General features: G+C 35.9%; 1 protein-coding gene across 1 annotated transcript in view; it reads left to right on the top strand.

Moving 5' to 3' along the window:
• PpV (Protein phosphatase V) overlaps window positions 1–11,002 on the top strand; it is a 43,569-nt gene extending 32,567 nt beyond the window's left edge. The window contains exon 7 of the mRNA XM_068384341.1: window positions 5,184–11,002. Within this exon, the coding sequence (XP_068240442.1) occupies window positions 5,184–5,374 (191 nt within the window). The 3' untranslated portion in view covers window positions 5,375–11,002. The remainder of the gene's footprint in view (window positions 1–5,183) is intronic.
• Window positions 11,003–21,387: the final 10,385 nt, after the last annotated feature.

Genomic DNA, 21,387 nt, shown 5'->3' with positions numbered 1-21,387 from the left:
ATTATAACAAGGTGTCAACAACTGGTGAGAAGTTACTGGTCCAGTACTTACTGACAAACCACTTTGATTCCAGCCATCAGTAGGGCAGTGAATATTGGCAGACTTTCTAATTTTGCTTTTCATTTTTTTCCAGTGAGTTAGCAACTTGTGTCTTTGCCAAGGATGTATACAGGCATGCGGAAGTGTCCTGAGGTGTAGCCTAAGACCTTCGGTACATTTATGAGTGCAAGAGCTATGAATCCCCATCAGCTTTGCCCTGCCAACAGAGGACATGGCTGCAGTCAGGCCTCCCACTGTGAAGAGTGTTGGAAGTAGTCGCCCTCCCAGTGGGAAACGTATGGTAGGAGGAGAAAGAAGAAGTCAAAAAGGGATTCTTTGCCTTTGGGGTCATCCTCGAGGTCAAAGAAGATCCGATTGCCTTCTTCCATCCCCAGTACTCCTCCCTCCCCAGTATTCTTCCCTCTGTCCCTTGATCTCTTCTAAGGGTCAATGGGAGAAGAGTAGTGACCTTTCAACTTTGAGGCAATCCTTGGGGCAAGAGGTTCCATCTGTTAACTCTAGGGAAGTCCTCAAGGGGAGCCTTCTTTTCAGGTTAATGATGCCTTGCGTTTACTGTGGCCTTTCTTTGGTTTGACGTGACCACCTTCAGTGTCTGCTGAGAACCCTTTAGAGGTCACCAATTCACCTTCAGAAGAAGTGTCTCACAGCTCCTGCTTCCCAGATGAAGTATCAAGGAAGTGAGTGAGTGCCTGACTCGCCATTGTTGAAGGAGTTCTCCTTCATAGCGTAGCTCTTTGGAGTAGACTCACTAGGTTGTTCCTGAACCTTGGCCAGATGCTGCCTCTTCAGAGGAAGATCATCCATGCGCCTCGTCTAGATATTCACCCAGACGTACCTCATTCAAGCACTCCTCAACCCAAGTAGTGTCTCCTGATGACAAATCATCCAGATGCTGCTCACCCAGAAGCGCTTCATCTAGATGCGTTTCACCCTTGAGCACCTCATCCAGATGCACTTCTCCGTTGAGCACCTCATCCAGATACACTTCTGCAACACGTGCCTTTGAAAAGTGAGTGTCTTCCAGAACATCTCTCACCTCGCTTCAGTATTCACCTAGACAAGATAGCTTTAGACATTTTTCTTTCAGATTTGCTGTTCATCATCATCTTATCGTGCCAATATTATATCCACTGCATAATGGCCTGATTGCATTCCTAGAGATCTAAATCTGTACAGATTGGTCCCTGTGCACACCTTCAAAGTATGTGGTCCATTTTGTGGATGGGATATCCACATGGGCACTCAGCAGAGGGTATGAGACCCCACTTATAAGGATTGTCTCCAGTCCTTCTAACTCTAGTTCTTTCTCTATTAAGAGTAACCCAATCCTTTCTACAAAGGTTTATTCCACAGAGAAGAGACTCATATTGGCTCTAGATGTCCTTATAAAAATCAATCTCCAAATATTCCTTTCTTTCCATTTCTGCTTCCTCAAATTCACAGTGCATTCTTATAGTCTTGATTCTATTTATTCTCAGACCCCTCTCTTCCAGATAGTCCCTCCGTCCCTCGGCTTTAATATCTAGTTCATCATCAGGTGCACATAAATATTCATCATCTGCATACAGTATTGCCCAGAAGATTTCACATCTCAGAACTTCTGTAAGTATATCCAGCAGCCGAGTGAATAAAAATGGGCTTAAGGCCAACCCTTGGTGAAGGCTTACCTGTACGTTGAATACCATGCAGTCTCCTGCTTCACATCAAACTATTGTTGAACAATTTTGATCATATTTCTCACCAGATTTACATTTACTCTACGTATTCCTTGTGCCCTTAAACTTCTCCAAATCTCTTCTCGTGGCACACGGTCATATGTCTTTTCCATATTAGTAGATATCGTATACAAGTTCTTTCTTCCCTCTATATTTCTTTGTTAGTTGTCGTGCAGAAAATATTGCATCTGTTGTGCTCTTGCCTAGCTTGAAACCTTGTTTGATGTCTGAAATATGCACCTACTTTCTTGTTCTTCCTTCTATGATTCTCTCACAGGTGTTGAAGGTATGAGACAGTACTTTTATCTCTCTATAGTTTAAACACTATTACATCTCCATTTCCTTTGTAAATGGAAATCAAAATACTCTTCCTCGAAGCTGCTGGCATCCTTCCACCTTTCAGAATAGCATTTAGCAGCTTATAAAGCACCATTACTTTGTCTTGACCCAAATACAGTACTTCCAAATCTCTGCTGGTAACTTGTCTGGTCCCGTCTTCTTTTCTGTTCTTCATCAACACAGAAATCCAAATATGAAAATCTTATGCAATATGCATAAAGAACTATCGTATATTCCTGCATATAAGACAACCCTTAAATCCCAAAATTGACCCTTGAAAATTGGAGTTGGTCTTATAGACCCGATCTGACAATCACACCTTGAATTCCAAATGATGTTTATCATCATCCCCACTCTAGTCATCTAGCTTAATCTTCTCTTGGTCTTTCCCTGAAACAAATGTCAGTGTCATTAGTATTCCTGAACTTGAAACATACTTTCCTTGTGAGAAATGGTGAGGCACTCTTACTCCTCACAACAGTAATTTAAATTAAAGTACTGTACTATCCCCCTGCAGAAATTACCAACAAATTCAGAGGAAAGTAATTTGAAATGCAATAAAACCTTATCATGATCTGGAAGATGGGTAGGTCGAATTGTACCGATGACAATGGAAAGAAAAATAACGAATTTTGAGAATGGGCAGGTCGAATTGTACCGATGACGACAGAAACGAAAATAGTAAATTTTGAAGAGTGGTAGGTGGACTTGTACCAATGGCGACAGAAACAAAAATAACAAAAATACCCTTCTTGTCATTGACTGTTGTTGTCTCATTAGTGCTTTACTAGGGACATGTGTCACTTGAAAGAAAAGAATGAGAGATTCTATTTTTTCTTTCACGGGTAAAGGTCAATAAACCAAGCTTCTGGAGAAGCGATATAAGCCAGAGGAGAGACTCCAAGAAATATTATTTCTCTACACTTTATACTTTGGAAAACGTTGCAAATTTCTAGCTTTAGTAATTTTTTTATTAAGGCGAGTCGAGTAAAATGTTCCGTAAAAGGGCCTGGAGCTTGAGTAACCTTTCTTGGCGAGGGCTTGGGATTGAAAGGGTTAGACAACTCGACCAGAATCGCTCTCACGATTTGCATTTGAAGTTTTCAATTACCAGCGGTCATCGGTTTTTACTATTTCCATGAATCTTACCTTGAAAAAGTTTGTCATTATTTCCATGAATCTTACCTTGAAAAAGTTTGTCATTATTTCCATGAATCTTACCTTGAAAAAGTTTGTCATTATTTCCATTAATCTTACCTTGAAAAAGTTTGTCATTATTTCCATGAATCTTACCTTGAAAAAGTGTGTCATTATTTCCATGAATCTTACCTTGAAAAAGTGTGTCATTATTTCCATGAGTCTTACCTTGAAAAAGTTTGTCATTATTTCCATGAATCTTACCTTGAAAAAGTTTGTCCTTATTTCCATGAATCTTACCTTGAAAAAGTGTGTCATTATTTCCATGAGTCTTACCTTGAAAAAGTTTGTCATTATTTCCACGAATCTTACCTTGAAAAAGTTTTTGTCATTATTTCCATAAACTGCAGTAGAAAAGTAAATTGCTATTCATTCAGAATTGTCAACTGCATGACCTCAGAATAATAACTTGAAAAAAAAGCTACTTGCACTGCTGTTCATCCCCCTCCGATCAACCACTATATCACCACCAACCTGCCATATCCAGATCAGACAATTAGAGGACAATGAGAACCCAGTAATTGGCATAGAAATACTTTTATTCATATTTCAGTCTTGTCTTGTGTTCACATGTATTTTTATTTTCTTTGTCTCAACAGCAATGAGGCGGTTTACTATTTATTACTGTATATTTACTGTCATCCTTACTCGGGTACGCTGTGTGTTTTTCATTAGTTGTATTTTTGTGAATATACTACGTTTATTTTCATTTTAAGCTTATTTCTTAACAGCAAGAACAGTTCAAGGAGTAATCATAATAAATTTCATATTTTGCTTTATTACGTTAAATACACAGATATTGTTTTAAATGCTAGCAAATACTTTTTGGACAAAGTCAGCCACTATTCTTTGTTTTCTATGCTGGGACAGTGAATGTTAATTTTGCCTTTCGATGCCGTCATTATGTATTCCTTAATGATAATCAACGGTGTTAGGCTACGCCAACAGAATAAGATGCAAGCGCTAAAAGAAACTTTTGAGTTGACTACATGAACCCATCTAGTGTATTGATGACATGATTTTATGAGTGTTTGCCGAGAGAGTTATTGATGACCGTAGCCAATTTTACTTTTTTTTTTCTAAGTAATTTCATTCATTTTGGGGGGAAAGTTATTTTATCTTGTTTTCCAAATTTTCTCGGCATTCTTTTGAAGTTATTAATCCAGTTATTGTACTATCGTAACTCCTCTGTATACTGTAAGTATTGTTTTAGTTTCTGCTTTACTGATATTAGTAGATTTGCGGGTGAAGTGTTGAAGCAATTTGGAGTTTTCTTTCATTTATTTCTGCCACATCATAAAGAAGTGAATATATCATATAGCTTATTGTATGGAAAATCATTCTGTGGAACAAGTCCAGCTTTCAACACAAATCATAGTATTTTATAATTCCTGTATGTGATTTTGGGATACGTATTCTATAACCGCATTAAACTCTACGTCTCAGAGTCATTGTAAGTCTTGATTTTTATACAGTAGTCTGTATACCATCTCGAAGTATTGAAGTTTGAGAATATGATGTAGTACAGTAATATGTTTTGTTTTCTTGGCAATCCTCTTAATATTTTTATACTAGATTTACCCTTTATTTGAATAGACAAAACGAGTTCTTTCCAGTCTTCTGTTGAAATCCCACTTGAGAATGCCAGGATGATTCTCTTTTCAATCCTGCCCGTAATAAGAGGTCATTTAACTGGTGGCAATCTCATCCCTTTACTGATATGAATGTCCAACAAGAGCAAAAAACGGGATTCCTTAGTACTGTACATCCCATTATTATTTCATGTAACAAGCTTTCATGTATTTTCAGGGAGTAGTTCAATTGGCAACATATATGAAATGTTTTTGTAGTAATAGTTATTTTCTATTCCAGGCATCAAGTATATGTTTGAGGGAAAATTAGTTACAGTCTGGTCAGCACCTAACTATTGTTACCGAGCAGGAAATGTAGCCTCCATCCTCTCGTTTACGTCAGCGAGCGAAAAGCACGCCAAGCTCTTCGATGCTGTCCCAGATGACAAGAGAGTGATTCCTCCAGTACACACCACACCTTATTTTCTGTGAGATGATTCTGGGCAAGGTTTTAGTTCACGTGTATGTATGTCAGCTGGCGTTTGTATTCCCTGCCTCCTAGTGTGAACGGGTATTGGGTATGAGTTTTCCCTTTGTCAAGGTGCGTGGGCTTGTTCACATCTCGGCTTTTGCGCCCTACCGAGTGCGGCCGGTAGCTGTGTTCACGCGTCACCCAATCTTGCAATCCAGTCACTTCTTAAGAGTCATTTATTATGTGATCCATCTATTGAAGTCTGAAGACACATTTCTCCTATACTGTATACAGTATGACTCAGTGATGTATATATTTATAAAAATTTTTCCTTGTCAGTCTCTATCTTGATTTTTTCTTTCTTGGCTGGAGAAACTCATCCTGAAAAATTGGGAAACGAGGGTCTACTGTGATGAAAGCAACCACCGAGACCAGGTTTTTAAAGGAAGGCTTTTTTTCACGTGCCTTGAATAGGATTGGATAGGAAAGAGTGTTTTGATTCTTCATGGCACTTGCATTGGCCTTCGTTACCGTGATAAGTCTTAGAGAAAATTTATACAAATTTTTTTATTTTCATCAACACTCCTTCCTATAAAGAAATATCAAAACCTGGTGAAAAAAAAACAAAAACAAAAAAGTGGGTCAGATTTATGTAAAGGCAGACTATTCATTGTTACTTAAATGGTGCTGATCATACTGATGCTAAGGTAGGATCATTTTTTTCATCCGTATCTTTTTGAAACCTCAAATTTTTTGTTGAAAAATTAAAAAAAAAAATTTAGAGCCAGTATGAGATTATTGTATATTTTGTCATTGAATTTTTTTATCGTTATTCATGTTTAGGTTAAACTAACCTGTCTTTTATGCAGATGGTTGAAAAAAAAAAATATATATATATATACAGTATATATAAACATACTGCAAGGAGAAGCAGTAGAAACTTGTTAAGCAACCATACATTTCGAACAGGCTAGTTACGTTCTTCTTTCATATGGAATCAGTATTTATAATAGTTATTTTCTGATGACTTAAGTACAAGTTGAAGTGGAAGTTAATAGAGCTTTGATATTAAGGTGAGTTCTTTGTACTTGTGGAAAAAGTATTTAAAAAGTGGGCGTAGAACTTATGTTTACAAGTGATCTCCATTTATGTGATGGTGTTAAAGGCTAACTGACAAGACAGTGTCACCATAAGTCAGAGAATTGAAGGGGAAGTCCCAATTTTTTTTTTTTCCTTGAAAAAAAATGCAGTAGCGTTTCAATTACATCCATCGTTGCTCAGATGTTATGCCTAGGAAAGGAATTTCGCTGGGATAGTAAAGATTTTAACTCTTCCATCACTACTTTTATGAGTGGCTCCAAAAATGGTATACAGTACATTATTTTTCATAGGTTAGATCATTCCATTGGTATATATATATATACATATATATATATATATATATATATATATATATATATATATATATACACACCCACACACACTATTGTAGTTCTTTAGCAATTACAGTTCTTGGAGAACATGAGGTGGTTTGCACATGAAACGGGTGCCCTTTTTTGCATGTATTTATACAGTATTCTCTTGTAATAGCATTCCGAGTCTTCCTTTTCAGAGTAGCAGGTCACGAAGCCATATGGGTTACGTCTATGGACGTCCAATTCCAAAATTTTCTTTTCTGAGATAATCATTTCAAAAGCTGTGTGATATGAATTATTGATATTCCTCTTCAAAGATTTAGTTATGCCATTCAGAGTGAAAGTTTTTTTCGTATTTTATTTCCTGCCTACTTTAGTAATTCCTTATGATAGTTGCTCCAAGCGTATGCTGTATTGTAATCCTATTTTGTGGCAAACCATGTAAATATACAGGCTGTTAATGATTCATAGGAAACCATATGAAACGCAGGCTACGAATTTGAACACTAGTCATCAGCTGTCTGTGATTTATTTCTCTGACCCCTCGACCTTTTTCTTGATGGATTTGGTCTTGCATTAATAATGGTCTTTATGGCTATAGTATGGCAGCATTTAATTTATATTTAGGAAATCTCTCTCTCTGTAGTTTGAGTGCTTTTCTTGTTGCATCAGGTGGTTGGTGTTGCTCATGTTTAAAAGAAAGTCTGCTTTGTTAGAAATTAATAGTGCCTTGTATGATTCCAAAGTTTATACACTAATGTCTTATATAGAAAGTGTTTTTATTTAGGAAAAGACCTTCTCTGGAGAGGTTGAAACTATCTAATTGGAAATTTTGTCTTTTCATGGGTAGTTCAATGCGGAGGTGTCCGTGAATCCCTCCAAGTCTCATGACTTGTTTGTTTCTCACATTCCGTCTTTAAACCATCTGGAATCAGAGAAGTCCGTGGTAGCAAGCAATTGCACCCTTCCCATAGTAAATTTGACTTATCTCCTTATCACTGAGCTAAATGTGTGTTTTCTTATCTAAAACCACGTTTTAGAATCTATATTAATGCATGTTATAGTTTTATTGCATGCAGACTGCATTTCATATATCTTATTATAGACAACATATAATGATAAGGTGCTGTAAGCTTTAAGTAGTGTATTGGCATCAATAAAATCATTTTTTTTACAATTGGTTGACTTTGGAATTTTGTCTCATTTTCTTGGAGGAATGTCACCCATTTTTGAAAAAAAAAGGAAATTTGTGATGAATCTCATCATTTGTGAAATGCAAATCAAGACCTGCTTTAGCTTGAAACACACATGCTCAGTGTCATTGATTTAGAAGTTTTCTCTCTTTTGTTTCAAGTATCAGAATTATAACCAGTACAGTATATTCTGCACAGCATGTGATTCCAAAGGTTGAATTCAAGCAGCACTTGTATCACATTATGTATAGTATTGCATGTGAGAGAGACTTACTACTTTGAGCTAATCATTGGATGATCAGTGTACTCGAGATCAAGAGCTCAGTAATTCGTATTAACAACTTATAGTTATGAGTGATCCCTTTATGGTTGTGAGAATATGTGGCACACATTTTTTTTTTTCTTGTTTCTTATTCTTCGTACTTTAAACAGTACCTTACTTAAAGCATAATGATAGTAATGAAGGTTAAAATACTCCGTGTAGATGTACTGCTAAGAATTAAGTCGATATCTAGAGCCTTGCCTGCCATTTTCATTTACCAAAGATTTTATTGTTGATTCATTAGTAAGAGGTACCTTTGCTAAATTGTGATGATTTATGCCGTGTTGATGGCAGTAAGACATTGCCTTTCTCAAAAGGGAAAGTTCGTGGAAAGCTGGTTTTCCAAGCGAATGTTTAGTTTGTGGATTTAGTAGAAGCTACCAGATGTAATTTTCAGACAGGGAAGCCGTTGCATGTTGTGATAGGCATTTTATGCGAACATAAAGGGATGAGTGCATCTACTTTGGGATTAATAAATGCTTGTGCATGAGGCACTGTTTCACTGATATTGTTACTTACATATTGGCCATTTATAGTTCTGGCAGTCCATGCTTGATAGATTACGGTGTTCATAGTATTTATTGTTGTTTAACCATTTGTTAGTTATGGTTAGTATTTTTGGTTTTGGCAATTATAGCTCTGCATGCTGTAGTCCAATATAGTTTTGCTAATCATTCCATTTGTGTCAAACAGATGCAAAGTACTTACTTTCTTTCTTAATGTGAGGATAAGTTACTACTCATTGCTCACCTCAGATGGTGGAAACTTGAAACTGCAGGTGTCTAAACATCTATAATAGGCAAGTGAAACATAAAGAAATATTTAGAGTTACAGTGAAGAAGAGGCAAAAGAAAAAGACAGGGTAGTTAAGTTAGTGGATAATAGTTAATAGCTTATTTATAAGGGTCAGTTATACTTATAGGATAGGTTAGGTTTTCATCCTTACATTTGGTGGCTTACTTGCCTCGGTGGAATCGAGTTGCTCTTCCAAAAGTTTGATTGCGTTTTCTTTCTAAACCTGAAATTAGTGATTGCATTTACTTTAGTTTTGGGGATTGTATTAAGAGAAAAGGCCACTGAAAAGTTATGGATCTTTACCATAATACTTTCATATGCATAAATGCTACTGTATTAAGAAAACATTTTGATCATTCGTGTAATATTTTCCGTTACATATGGGTTTCAGTGTCAAAAAGTTAAAAAATATTTTACCTTCATAATTTTTAAGAGAAGACTTGTAGGACCTATACTTCCTCACTTATTGATATCTTGAGGAATGACTGTCTGTTGTTTCACTGGCATTGTCTTTATTCCTTGTTGGGAGAAGCAATGGCCTAGTTGCAGGCAGTTACCAATGTCAGTTACCCTCTAAGACCGCACAGACTAAAGTTAGCACACAGGCTCACATGAAATACACCTCTGCTCAGCCAGATATAGCGGTTTTGAAATCAAAACGAAAGAGGAGATCTACGAAATTAACGCCAGGGCTCTTTACCGTTGAAGAACAGAAGAATTAGTCTCCTACCATGACTTGGCCAAAATAAGAAATTTTGATCTCACTGAGTGGTTTGGTTTGTTTTAATTGTGAAGCCCCAGATGCCTCATCATCATCATCCACTGACTTGCTGTGATGTCAACATTACCTGTGTATTCTAGTTATACTCAAACAGATTTCTAAACCAATAGTAAACTGTGATTGTCCCGAAACATATTCAACAGATTGTCGTGATACAGAAGCTTCTAATAAGGGCTTTTGATGTGTGTTAAATCTTCTTTTTGTTTATTTTTTTCTACTTTTTCTCTCCTTGTTCATACCTCTCTTGTCTGGAGTATATGTAATGAGTGTCCATAATGAGAGATTTTTAATATTTTATTTTTTAGCCTAAGGAATGGAGGCACGTATGAGGTACAAAATATCCGACTGTTATAAATCACTTAGGGAACCAAAGATAGGAACAGATGGCATTACCATCACTCTCAGAGATGATGAAGCCTTAGAACAAGTATAAGAGCTCTTGATGTACTTGTCTCCTGCTCTCGTTGTTGTGGTTCTTTCCGGAATAACCTTGAAGCAGGTGGAGAGAGAGAGAGAGAGAGGGGATTAAGTTGGAGTTCTGAAGGTATTTCAAACTGTTCTTTCAAAATGCACAATTTAGTTTGGATTAGTAACAGTAAAACATCCGTCAACAAAAGTGATAGATATTGTCCTTGTGAAGATGATGTTAATCATCCATTTTATCTAGTAGTTTTGATCGATTTTTTTTAAAGTATCTTATTCATCCTTTGTTTGGTTTGTATCTGTAAAGATTGTTCATACAAACAAATTGTTTAATTCACAAAAGCTACATCAACAGAAGTCAGAGACAGTGCAAGTGCAACTATTATAGACATTCTGTGTTGTAAGAGCATAAAATCATAGAGGTATTGCATTCAATGAGACATCTACTATATATGCACTGGAAGGAAATGTCTGTTATATCTGTATTTGTAGTCATTAGCCATATGTCATCTTATTGCCATATCACAATTATTAGGTCTTGGTTGTAGTATTTTCAATTACTTTTAATTTTAAATGTTCCTATACCAAAATATTCCTGTGATCAAGATTTCGACTTTGGATAGAATAATAACCATCTGTAAATAGAATTCAACAGTCCTAAAAATATCCCTCAGACAGATTGTAAAACCTTATGTAAAAATAAAAACATGCTTTCCAGACATGATTAGTTTTCATTGCTTCCTTTTTGAGTAGTTTAATCAAACCACCAAATGATTTGTAGACTTATTGGAAGGGTAAATGGAATTATCCTCGAAGGATTAACGTTGGAGTAAGTCAGAATTAACGAATTTGGACAGCTGCATAGGACCAGATCTAAGAGAATGGAGCAAATGTAAAAAGTGAGACATCGTGGTTATTCTTATTGTTATTATTATTATTATTATTATCCAAGCTACAACCCTAGTTGGAAAAGCATGATGCCATAAACCCAAGGGTTTTAACAGGGAAAAATAGCCCAATGAGAAAAGGAAATGACATAAATAAACGATGTGAGAAATAATAATTGATAAAATATTTTGAAAACGGTAACATCAAAACAGATATTTCATATATAAACTAAGAAGACTTATGTAAAACATTTCCTGCAAGTTTGAACTTATGAAGTTCTACCGATTCAACTACTCGATTAGGAAGATCATTCCGCAACTTGGTCGCAGCTGGAACAAAGCTTCTAGAATACTGTGTAGTATTGAGCCTCATGATGGAGAAGGCTTGACTATTAGAATTAACTGCATGCCTAGTATTATGAACAGGATGGAACTGTTCGAGAAGCTGCTGCAATCCTTAATTGCTACGTCCCATAAAACATATCATTCAAGGCACTGTATGCACTACCCCTCACTCCCCCAACAAGTCTATATTAGTACAAAAATTACTATCCGTGATAGCTTCTCGTATATTCTATTTGTCATTTTTATATACCATTATATCTGTATTAGCTATCTAAGAGTTGAGCATTTTGAACTGGTGGTCTGGTGAAATTACTTGACAGAGTAAGACTGCTTGACTTGAAGTGATTCCCATGAAAGTACATACCGGCAAAGCAGTTAATGCATGTTTTTCTTCATTATAAGTTTTCCTGTTACAGCTATTTAAATGTCCCGTTTTTTTCACATTCAAAAGCCTTGAGAGTTATTGTTTTGAACAAGGAAGCAATAAAACCTGACCTGTAAAGTCTGCCACATCTTGTTTGATTATCCTTGCCAGATCATTGTAGCGTCTTCGTGACCATATGTCACTTGTATATTGTTGCAATTTTGTGTTTGGTGTACATATTTGATTAAGATCTGGTTTATTTCTTTTAACAAACTTGAAAACGTTTACAAAATATGGACTTCCTCTTATATCAAAATAAACTGCAGCAATTTATACAGAGACAATAGTCAGTATATATTTTCCTAGTTTTCAGAGTAAATTAAATCTGTTATTTATGGGTAAAGTGTTAATTTTTAAAGTATAAACAACCATTTCGCCCTCATCAATGCTATAGCTACTGAAGTATCTTTTATAAGTAAATTAGTTGGGCCAAGTTAAACTACAGTACCTTATAACTAATAGGTCAGTCATTAATGGAGTTATTAATCAGGGTCATAGTTATTTATCTTATTTTACTTTGCAATTTTACTATTACTTTTTTCTGAAATCATCGTGGCCACTTCACATCATGCAACAGTGCAAAGACTGTGGAATTCTGCTGCAAACTACTTAAATATGCCTTCACGTCCAGAAGTACTTTGTATGGCACTTATGTCTGCAGTTGATCTGAGAAGCTGAATGAATGCTGTATTTATTTAGGAAATTTTTTTTCTATTAGATTTCAGACTTATGAATGAGTAGCAGAATTTCATCAGACTTCAGTTCTGCTTAAACTTATGACCAGGATTGCGGTGGCCGATGTGGTAATGTCCCTGCCTGGTGAATACCAGACTGGGATTCGGGTCCCACTCAAACTTGTTAGTTTCTTTGGTCGCTGTAGCCTCACCATCCTTGTGAGCTAAGGATGAGGGGTTTAGGTCTATTTACTGAGTGATCAGCAGCCATTGCCTAACCCTCCTTGGTCCTAATTTGGATGGAGAGGGGTCTTGGCCGCTGATCATATGATCAGTCTCTAGTGCATAGTCCTACTCAATAGGGTGGTGTCGCTGTCCCTGCCATTCATTATTGGCCTTTAAACCTTTAAACTAGGTAAATTCAATAGGTGTATTGTTTCATTTAATGTTTTCCTGCAGGGGTTAGTGCCTTCATTGCAGGTTCTTTGTAGTGTCCTTGTGGCCCCTAATTTCACACATTTTTCAACCTCCTTAAACTTATAGATTTATACATTAACTGTGTTGCCCATAACCCCTTGCCCCCTTGAGCTGAATAATCTCCTTGGCCCTAATTTGCCTAATTCCAATTATATAAATCAATCTGGGAGGAACGTATAGAGTAGAGGTCCCCTTTTTTGTTTTTGTTTCGTTTATTGATGTCGGCTACCCCCCAAAATTGGGGGAAGTGCCTTGGTATATGTATGAATCAATCCTGAGGAATGAAAGCTCATGTAGGATTTTGGCAATAAAATCTTAGGAGTTAATTTTAAATGAAAAATTAAAACATTTGTTTACCTACCTTACGTACTGAAGCAATATTGTTAGCTTAGTTCTATCCCAACCTTCAGCAGCAAGTAACAATTTATTTTTTAGTATCGATACAAATTATACCGGTTTACGTGTTATCCTTCTATTGAAGGATGAAACATAGTTTCTACTGAGGTTGAAACAGGTTACATAAAGTTGTTGAACGTATAACATGACGGTACCAGTAGCAGCCACTGAACGATGGCTTATCTATGTGACTAATTGATGATCTTTTTGTTCAAATGATTTAAGAAAGGTCATGTCATCCCATGTGTTAATTCATCCTATCAGGAGTCATCTTATTTTTCATCTATTCATGGATGACCATGATGGATATAAACCTAAAGATTTTAACAAATCTGATACCTATGTCTGCCTCAATGCCATTTATATGAACAGAAAACTGAACTTATTTTTCCACTGACAATGGATTTAAGGAGAATGGCTTTAGTCACGTCTTTGTAATTACTGTAGTGTTTCGTATTAACAAATTCATAATGGAAAGAATAATACAGTCCTGTAATAAAAGTAAAAGTACTTTCAAGAAAACTGTTCTTGGCTTATGCCATACTTTTTTTTTTATCACTTTTTCTATAGGGACTTTTTTCTTATGAATTAATGAGTTGTAAGGATGAAAAGATAGATTAGATAAAATGAGATTTCATAATGTGGAAACTATCTATAGTGCAAATGGAACTAATTGTACTGTGCAATTGATATCAAGCACACACAATGGAACTGGTACTGTATTTTCAAAAAAAAAAAAAAAAAAAGGAAATGCCATCTAATAAGGGTAATTGGCAATATCGATGCTGTATTTGGTTTTATAATATGAATGAAAGGTCTTCATTAGGAAGAGAGTCCTTAAAATGTGACTTAACATTAAGTGTTGTGATATAAGCAAGTTATTGGGATGCAAGCCCCCTCCCCCCCCCTTTTTTTACTGTACCTTGAAGGGATCTCAGTTTTAAAACTGAAAATTAACGGTTAGAGATTACAATCCTGTGTAGAAGCGCGCGCGCACACACACACTATATATATATATATATATATATATGTATATATATATATATATATATATATATATATATATATATATATATATTATATACACGGTATATATATATATATATATATATATATATATATATATATATATGAATAAATATATATATGTATATATAAATATATATATATATATATATATATATATATATATATATATATATATATATATATATATATATATATATATATATACATATATATATATATATATATATATATATATATATATATATACATATATATATGTATATATACTGTATATATATATATATATATATATATATATATATGTATATATAAATATATATATATATAAATATATATATACTGTATATATATATCCACGCGCGCGCACCCACCCACATATAATATATCTTAGCATGGAAAGACCATAAACACGCTATTTCGTGTTTTAGTTTATATAGGAGATATTTATTTTTAACGTTACTGTTCTTAAAATATTTAATTTTTCTTGTTTCTTTTCCTCACTGGGCTATTTTCCCTGTTAGAGCTCCTGGGCTTATAGCATCATGCATTTCCTACTAGGGTTGGAGCTTTGCAGTTAATAATAATAATAATAATAATTAGTGGAAGAACATGTTTGAGGCCTTTGTTCTGCACTGGACTAGTAACGGCTGATGATTATATATATATATATATATATATATATATATATATATATATATATATATATATATATATATATATATATGTATATATATACATATATATATATATATATATATATATATATTATAAGTGTGATTGTGTGTTTTTATATGCACAAAACAATATATATATATATATATATATATATATATATATATATATATATATATATATATATATATATATATATATATATATATATTATTTTTATAATTCTTCAAATTAGTCTAAACAAAGACAAATTAATTATTCAACAAATAGTTAGAATTGTTCATTTTGTTTCGATATAACTAACATTTAATTGATCCCCTTTCTAGATACACAAATTTCAATGGTGTAAAACAATGTTGAATCGGTTAAATCTTAGTTATTCACTGAAGTGATTATGCGTTTGTTGATCGTACGTCTGCCCGCGCAGGAATGAGTGTAAACAAACGTTTACCGTCTACCACCATTATAAAAGAGGACAAAACGCTAAGTACCGACAGCCGTATACAGTTTACAATTCTTGAAATATGTCACGTGAAAGAAGAAATTATAAAATAAAATATGCTAAATAAGAGATAACTAAGATATACATTTTAACGTCAGCTGATAGACTGATTTTGAAAATCATATTTCAGGCTGTACGATAACGACAAAAGGCCACCGGCAGATTCAATCGGTATCACCATGGTTACTAAGAGTAGTGTCAGCTGGTACGTGGTGAGTCTAAGTAGAGAAACTCTGTGTGCGTGCGGTGGTATTTCATATCTGACGGGCGGCGAAGGAACGTGAGAGCCTTACAGGTGTCGGCGTAGTGGTTCAGAAACATGATCTGGGACTGGCCCGCGTGCAAGGGCTGACGACCACCTACCTGTCTATTTCTAGGAAGCCCGGCCCCGGGAGGGTATTTTTAAACCATGGGTAGTAGTGGGCATGAAGAAGGAACCTGGAGGGTATTTTGGGCATGGGTAGAGGGAGCCACGGGCAACATAGCGTTGGCCCTTCGAGGCTTAGTTGAGCAAGTGCTTTCGTGGACGCCTATCGGGGGCCTCGGTGGCCACCTAGGTCTTTGGACCAGCATGGATACCCTTCACACCCTTCTCGTGGGATGGCTCGTTTTCGTGGTGTTAATTCTCATCATCGGCGGCTTCTTTTATATAAAGTTTGTGAAAAAACTCGAGGAGGAAAAATTGCTCAAAGCTGCCGCGGCTGCGGCAGCGGCACAACCTGAAGAGGAAGACGGCGAAGTCGGCCCCTCGCAAGGTTCGTCTCGGTCTGCTAAGGGCAGGGGAGGAGGAGGAGGGGCCGGCAGATCAAATGCGCCCCTCGCAAAACAAGAAGTCGCAAGGAAGCCTACCATAGTTCCCGCTGGCCCTAGAGAACCTGTCGCCGCTCCTGTGGCTACAGGAGCCGATCCTGACGCTGTTAATTGGACTAATAATATCTTCACGTGGTTCTACAACAGCGTGGACGGAGGACCCATCATGACGAAGACCTGGTTGGAGACGGTCAGCGAAAACACCGTCAAAACGGCTCTTGAGGTAAGAAAAATGTGTTCCTGCAACAGCCTGCTTAATTTGAATACCGTAATGGTCAAAATAGGTCATAATTTATATATAATCGATATGATTTAATGTTTTTACAGTTCCTGAAATAGTTTAATTTGTTTATTACTTTTTTTGTAGTTTATTTATTTCCTTGTTTCCTTTCCTCAATGGGGCTGTTTTTCCCTCTTGAGACCTTGGGCTAATAGCATTCTGCTTTTCCAACTATGGTTATTGCTTAGCTTCTTGTAAGAATACTAATACTAACAGTTTGTTAACTTGGTACCACAGGTAGTTACGGTAGCAACGCTTTTGGTTTGCGGAACTAACAGACGTCAGTTATTATTATTATTATTATTATTACTTAAATGATAAAATATGAGTTTTATTTTTAATTACCTTTCTTGTGTACATCCAGACACATTTTCTTGTTTTTTTATTTCCTTTATTCCTTGGGCTATTTTCCCCTGTTGGAGCCTTGTACATAATTATAGGATCCTGATTTTCCAACTAGAGTTGTAGCTTTGCTAGTAATAATAATTTTGCATTATGAAGATTCCCTTCTCATAGAGTTTTGATTTTATTCTCACTTAAACAGCCTCATTACTCTCATTTGAATTGAGAAGAAAGTTGCAATAGAGAAAATTTATCAAATAGGCCTATAGATTAGTTGCACTGACAAGTGACAAGCAAATATGATTTTTTTTTTCTCGCCATAACATTACGTTCTGTGTGAAATACAAGAAAATATTGTATTATTATTAGCTAAGCTACAACCTTATTTGGGAAAAGCAGGATGGTGTAAGTCCAAGGGTTCCAACAGGGAAAAATAGCCCAGTGAGGAAAGGAAATAAATAAACTAAAATAAAATTTCCTTATTTCCTTTCCTCACTGGGCTAATTTTTCCTTTTTGGAGCCCTTGCGTTTATAGCATCTTGCTTTTCCAATTAGGGTTGTAGCTTGGCTAGTAATAATAATAATATGAAACGTAATAAACAATCGAAATAAAATATTCTAAGAACATAAACATTAAAACAGATCTTTCATATATAAACTAAAAAAGAGACATGTCAGCCAGTTCAACATAAAAAAGTTTGTCTTGTATGAGGGCCTTTGAATAGTACTGTAGTTAGCGATCGACTATACCTATTCAGTCTAGATTATCTTTATTTATGAGCAAGAGGCAGTTTTCACACGGTTCTAGTTCTACTGCCCTAACAGGATTAACTCGCCTTGAATATCTTATGTAAAAGGGTCAAGTTAACGCAGGAAGTATCCTAATTAGCTGCACAAATGAATTTATATATAATTTGTTCTACGTAGATCCACAATAAACTTATGATTATTATTATTATTATTATTATTATTATTAGCCAGGCTACAACCCCAGTTGGAAAAGCAAGATGCTATAAGCTCTAGGGTTCCAATAGGAAAAATAGTCTAGTGAGGAAAGGAAACTAGGAAATAAATAAAAGATATAAGAAGTAATTAAAAATTAAAATAAAATATTCTTAAAAACATTATTATTATTACTAGCCAAGCTACAACCCTAGTTGGAAAAGCAAGTAGCTCTTAGCCCAAGGGCTCCAACAGGGAAAAATAGCCCGGTGAGGAAAGGAAATAAATAAGTGATGAGAATAACAGATAATTTAGTAAATTTTATGGCATTTGCTTATCATAATGGGACTAAGTCTATTTCGAGTTAAAGTATAATTGTCGTTTCATACTGTTTTTCGATATCTTCAGAGAAGTATGTTTAGCTCACTAGTCTTATGAAGGGAAGTTTCATAAATTTGTTGTTATGAATGAATTTGATTAATTTAAACGGACTGAAAGTCATTTTTCTTTTTTTGCCAATTGGGAGAGGGAGAATTCTATATATACTTTATTCTTTTGTACAGTAGACCTATACACAAACGAAAGCAAAACATATTGTGCATATGTTTTTTTTTTTTTTTTTTTTTTTTTTTTTTTTTTTTTTTTTTTTTTTTTTAAGCGGTTACTGCACTGTAATTGTTCAGTGGCCACTTTCCTCTTGGTAAGGGTAGAAGCGACTCTTTAGCAATGGTAAGCGCCTCTTCTAAGCGAAAGACACTCCTAAATCCAACCATTGTTCTCTAAGTCTTGGGTAGTGTCATAGCCTCTGAGCCATGGCCTTCCACTGTCTGGGTTAGAGTTCTCTTGCTTGAGGGTACACTCTGGCACAGTATTCTATCTCATTTCTCTTCCTCTTGTTTTGTTAAAGTTTTTACAGTTTTATGTAAGAGAAATTTATTTTAATGTTAATGTTTCTAAGATATTTAATTTTTTGTTCTAGTGTCCTTTACCCACTTTGCTATTTTCCCCGCTGGAGCCCCTGGGCTTATAGCATTCTTTTTTTTCAACTAGAGTTGTAGCTTAGCAATTGATGATAATAAAGCAGTTGTAGCTTAGCAATTGATGATAATAAAGCAGTTGTAGCTTAGCAATTGATGATAATAAAGCAGTTGTAGCTTAGCAATTGATGATAATAAAGCAAAATAGTTTGTACATGCTGTTTTTCTTTTCTACCGGTTTTCTGCTATTATAGGTTTGGGGCCTCCAGTGGTTTGCTTGTACCCCGTTGCCACTGGCTGATTTGGTTAATGCCAAGACGGCGAGTCATACACGATGCCGCTGACAGTGGCCTTTGTATTCTTAACGGGCTTACACGGTCGAACGGTTCGACGGACAAGTGTTTGATGTGATGTTCGAACTTGTGAACGGGGTATTTGGTTGTCGAACACGTTCGTCGAACGGTTCGAAGATTACGCGGTTCGACGGACAAGTGTTTGAAGTGTTGTATTTGGTTGTCGAACACGTTCGTCGAACGGTTCGAAGAAAGCCTGTTCTCGCCTGACTTTTGTGGGCGGGGCTTCATTGTCCACGAAGCTTATGCATTTGTGGTTGACTCCGCCTCTTCGAACCGTTTGACAAACAGGTTCGACGAACCGTTCGATCGTGTAGACTCCGTTTTATCTTGCAAATGATGTCTTTCATCCTTTGTCGTCTTTTGTTTATGCTTAGTTATGGTGATTCAACAGTAATAATGTCTGGTTTAGTAGAGATCAGATTTGCACTTCGTCGTGTTATTAAATAAGGCTTTCTCGTGTTGTTCATATTTTTTTTTCTTTTCACCATTGCAACTCCCTAATAGAAATGGAATTTCTTGTGTCTCCTCAGTCTATTTTAAAGAGTGAGACTCACAAGGGCAGGGGAGTATATACAATAGGAGGCATAGGCCTATTTTTAGTTTTGAGGCTTTAAATGTCTTTACCAGAACATGAGGGTTTGTTCTACGAATTTTCTTACCGATAACAAGATGGTGTTATCATCATCCAGAACCAAGAGTTTCTTGCTTGGGTGCAGACCTAAGTCAGAATGAGGCTATAAGGGGAAGGCTTTTGTTATCAGCTCATATTGGCTAATCACCCCCCCCCCCCCCATTCCCCCGCCGTGTGTTGTGTGTACGTATGTTGTACATTTTAGCTCATGTGACCTTCAGTCAAGTATTTGGTGCATTGGTGAATGTTTCTTTTATCATGATTATTTACATCCTGTCCGTAAAGGGAAATGTGACTTCAAAGGATAATGGTGATGTACTGTGACTTTTATTTGGCGTAAATCGAGTACAGAGTCGTTTTGAAATTATTATTATTATTATTATTATTATTATTATTATTATTATTATTATTATTACTTGCTAAGCTACAACCCTTGTTGGAAAATCAGGATGCTATAAGACCAGGGGCTCCAACAGGGAGAATAGCCTAGCGAGGAAAGGAAGCAAGAGGATATAGAAAATATTTCAAGAACAGTAACAACATTAAAATAAATATTTAATATATGAACTATAAAAACTTTAACAAAACAAGAGGAAGAGAAATAAGATAGAAAGTGTGCCCGAAGTGTACCCTCAAGCAAGAGAACTCTAGCCCAAGACAATGGAAGACGATGGTACAGAGGCTATGGCACTATTCAAGACTAAGTGTGGGTCGTGGTGCAGAGGTCCAGAGGAGCGTCGGCCATGTAAAAGCCAAGATCGATTCAAACCAGGGAAAGTGATCTGGAAACCATGTGCTTTGCATACAGTCTGGAACCGAGTGGTATAAGAATGCGCCCACGGTCAAGCGGTTTGACGAACTCGGTTGTCAAACAGTTCGAAGAGGTGGAGTCAGCCACTTTTTTTTTTTTTTTTTTTTTTTTGTCGGCCAGGCACGGGCTCTTGCACACTTGCAGTCCGTAGGAGTCAGTCACAAATGCATAAGTTATGGGAACAATGATGCCCCTCCCACAAAAGTCAGGCGAGAACAGAATTTCTTCGAACCGTTTGACGAATGTGTTCGACAACCATATACCCCTTTCACGCATTCGAACATCATTTCAAACACTAGTCTGTCGAAACGCGTTCGACCGTGTAAATCCGTCTTTAGTCTGAAAGCCGCATAGTACAAGACTTATAGATCTAGAACCTACAATAGACATATGATTTAAAACCATCTGTAATTATTCTCGTGTCTACACGAGTCGTTACCTTTTTCAATAGTTCTTTTATTTCTTTCTCTTGGAATTGTCTAATTTTAATGTTTTATCCATCTTCAAGCAGATGGCTTTAACTGTGTAAAATCAAATTAATAAAAATAG

Source organism: Palaemon carinicauda, chromosome 12 (genome assembly GCF_036898095.1).
Source record: "Palaemon carinicauda isolate YSFRI2023 chromosome 12, ASM3689809v2, whole genome shotgun sequence".
NCBI lineage: Eukaryota > Metazoa > Arthropoda > Malacostraca > Decapoda > Palaemonidae > Palaemon > Palaemon carinicauda.
Note: the sequence above shows the minus strand (reverse complement) of the source record. Positions and strands in the feature narration are given on the sequence as shown.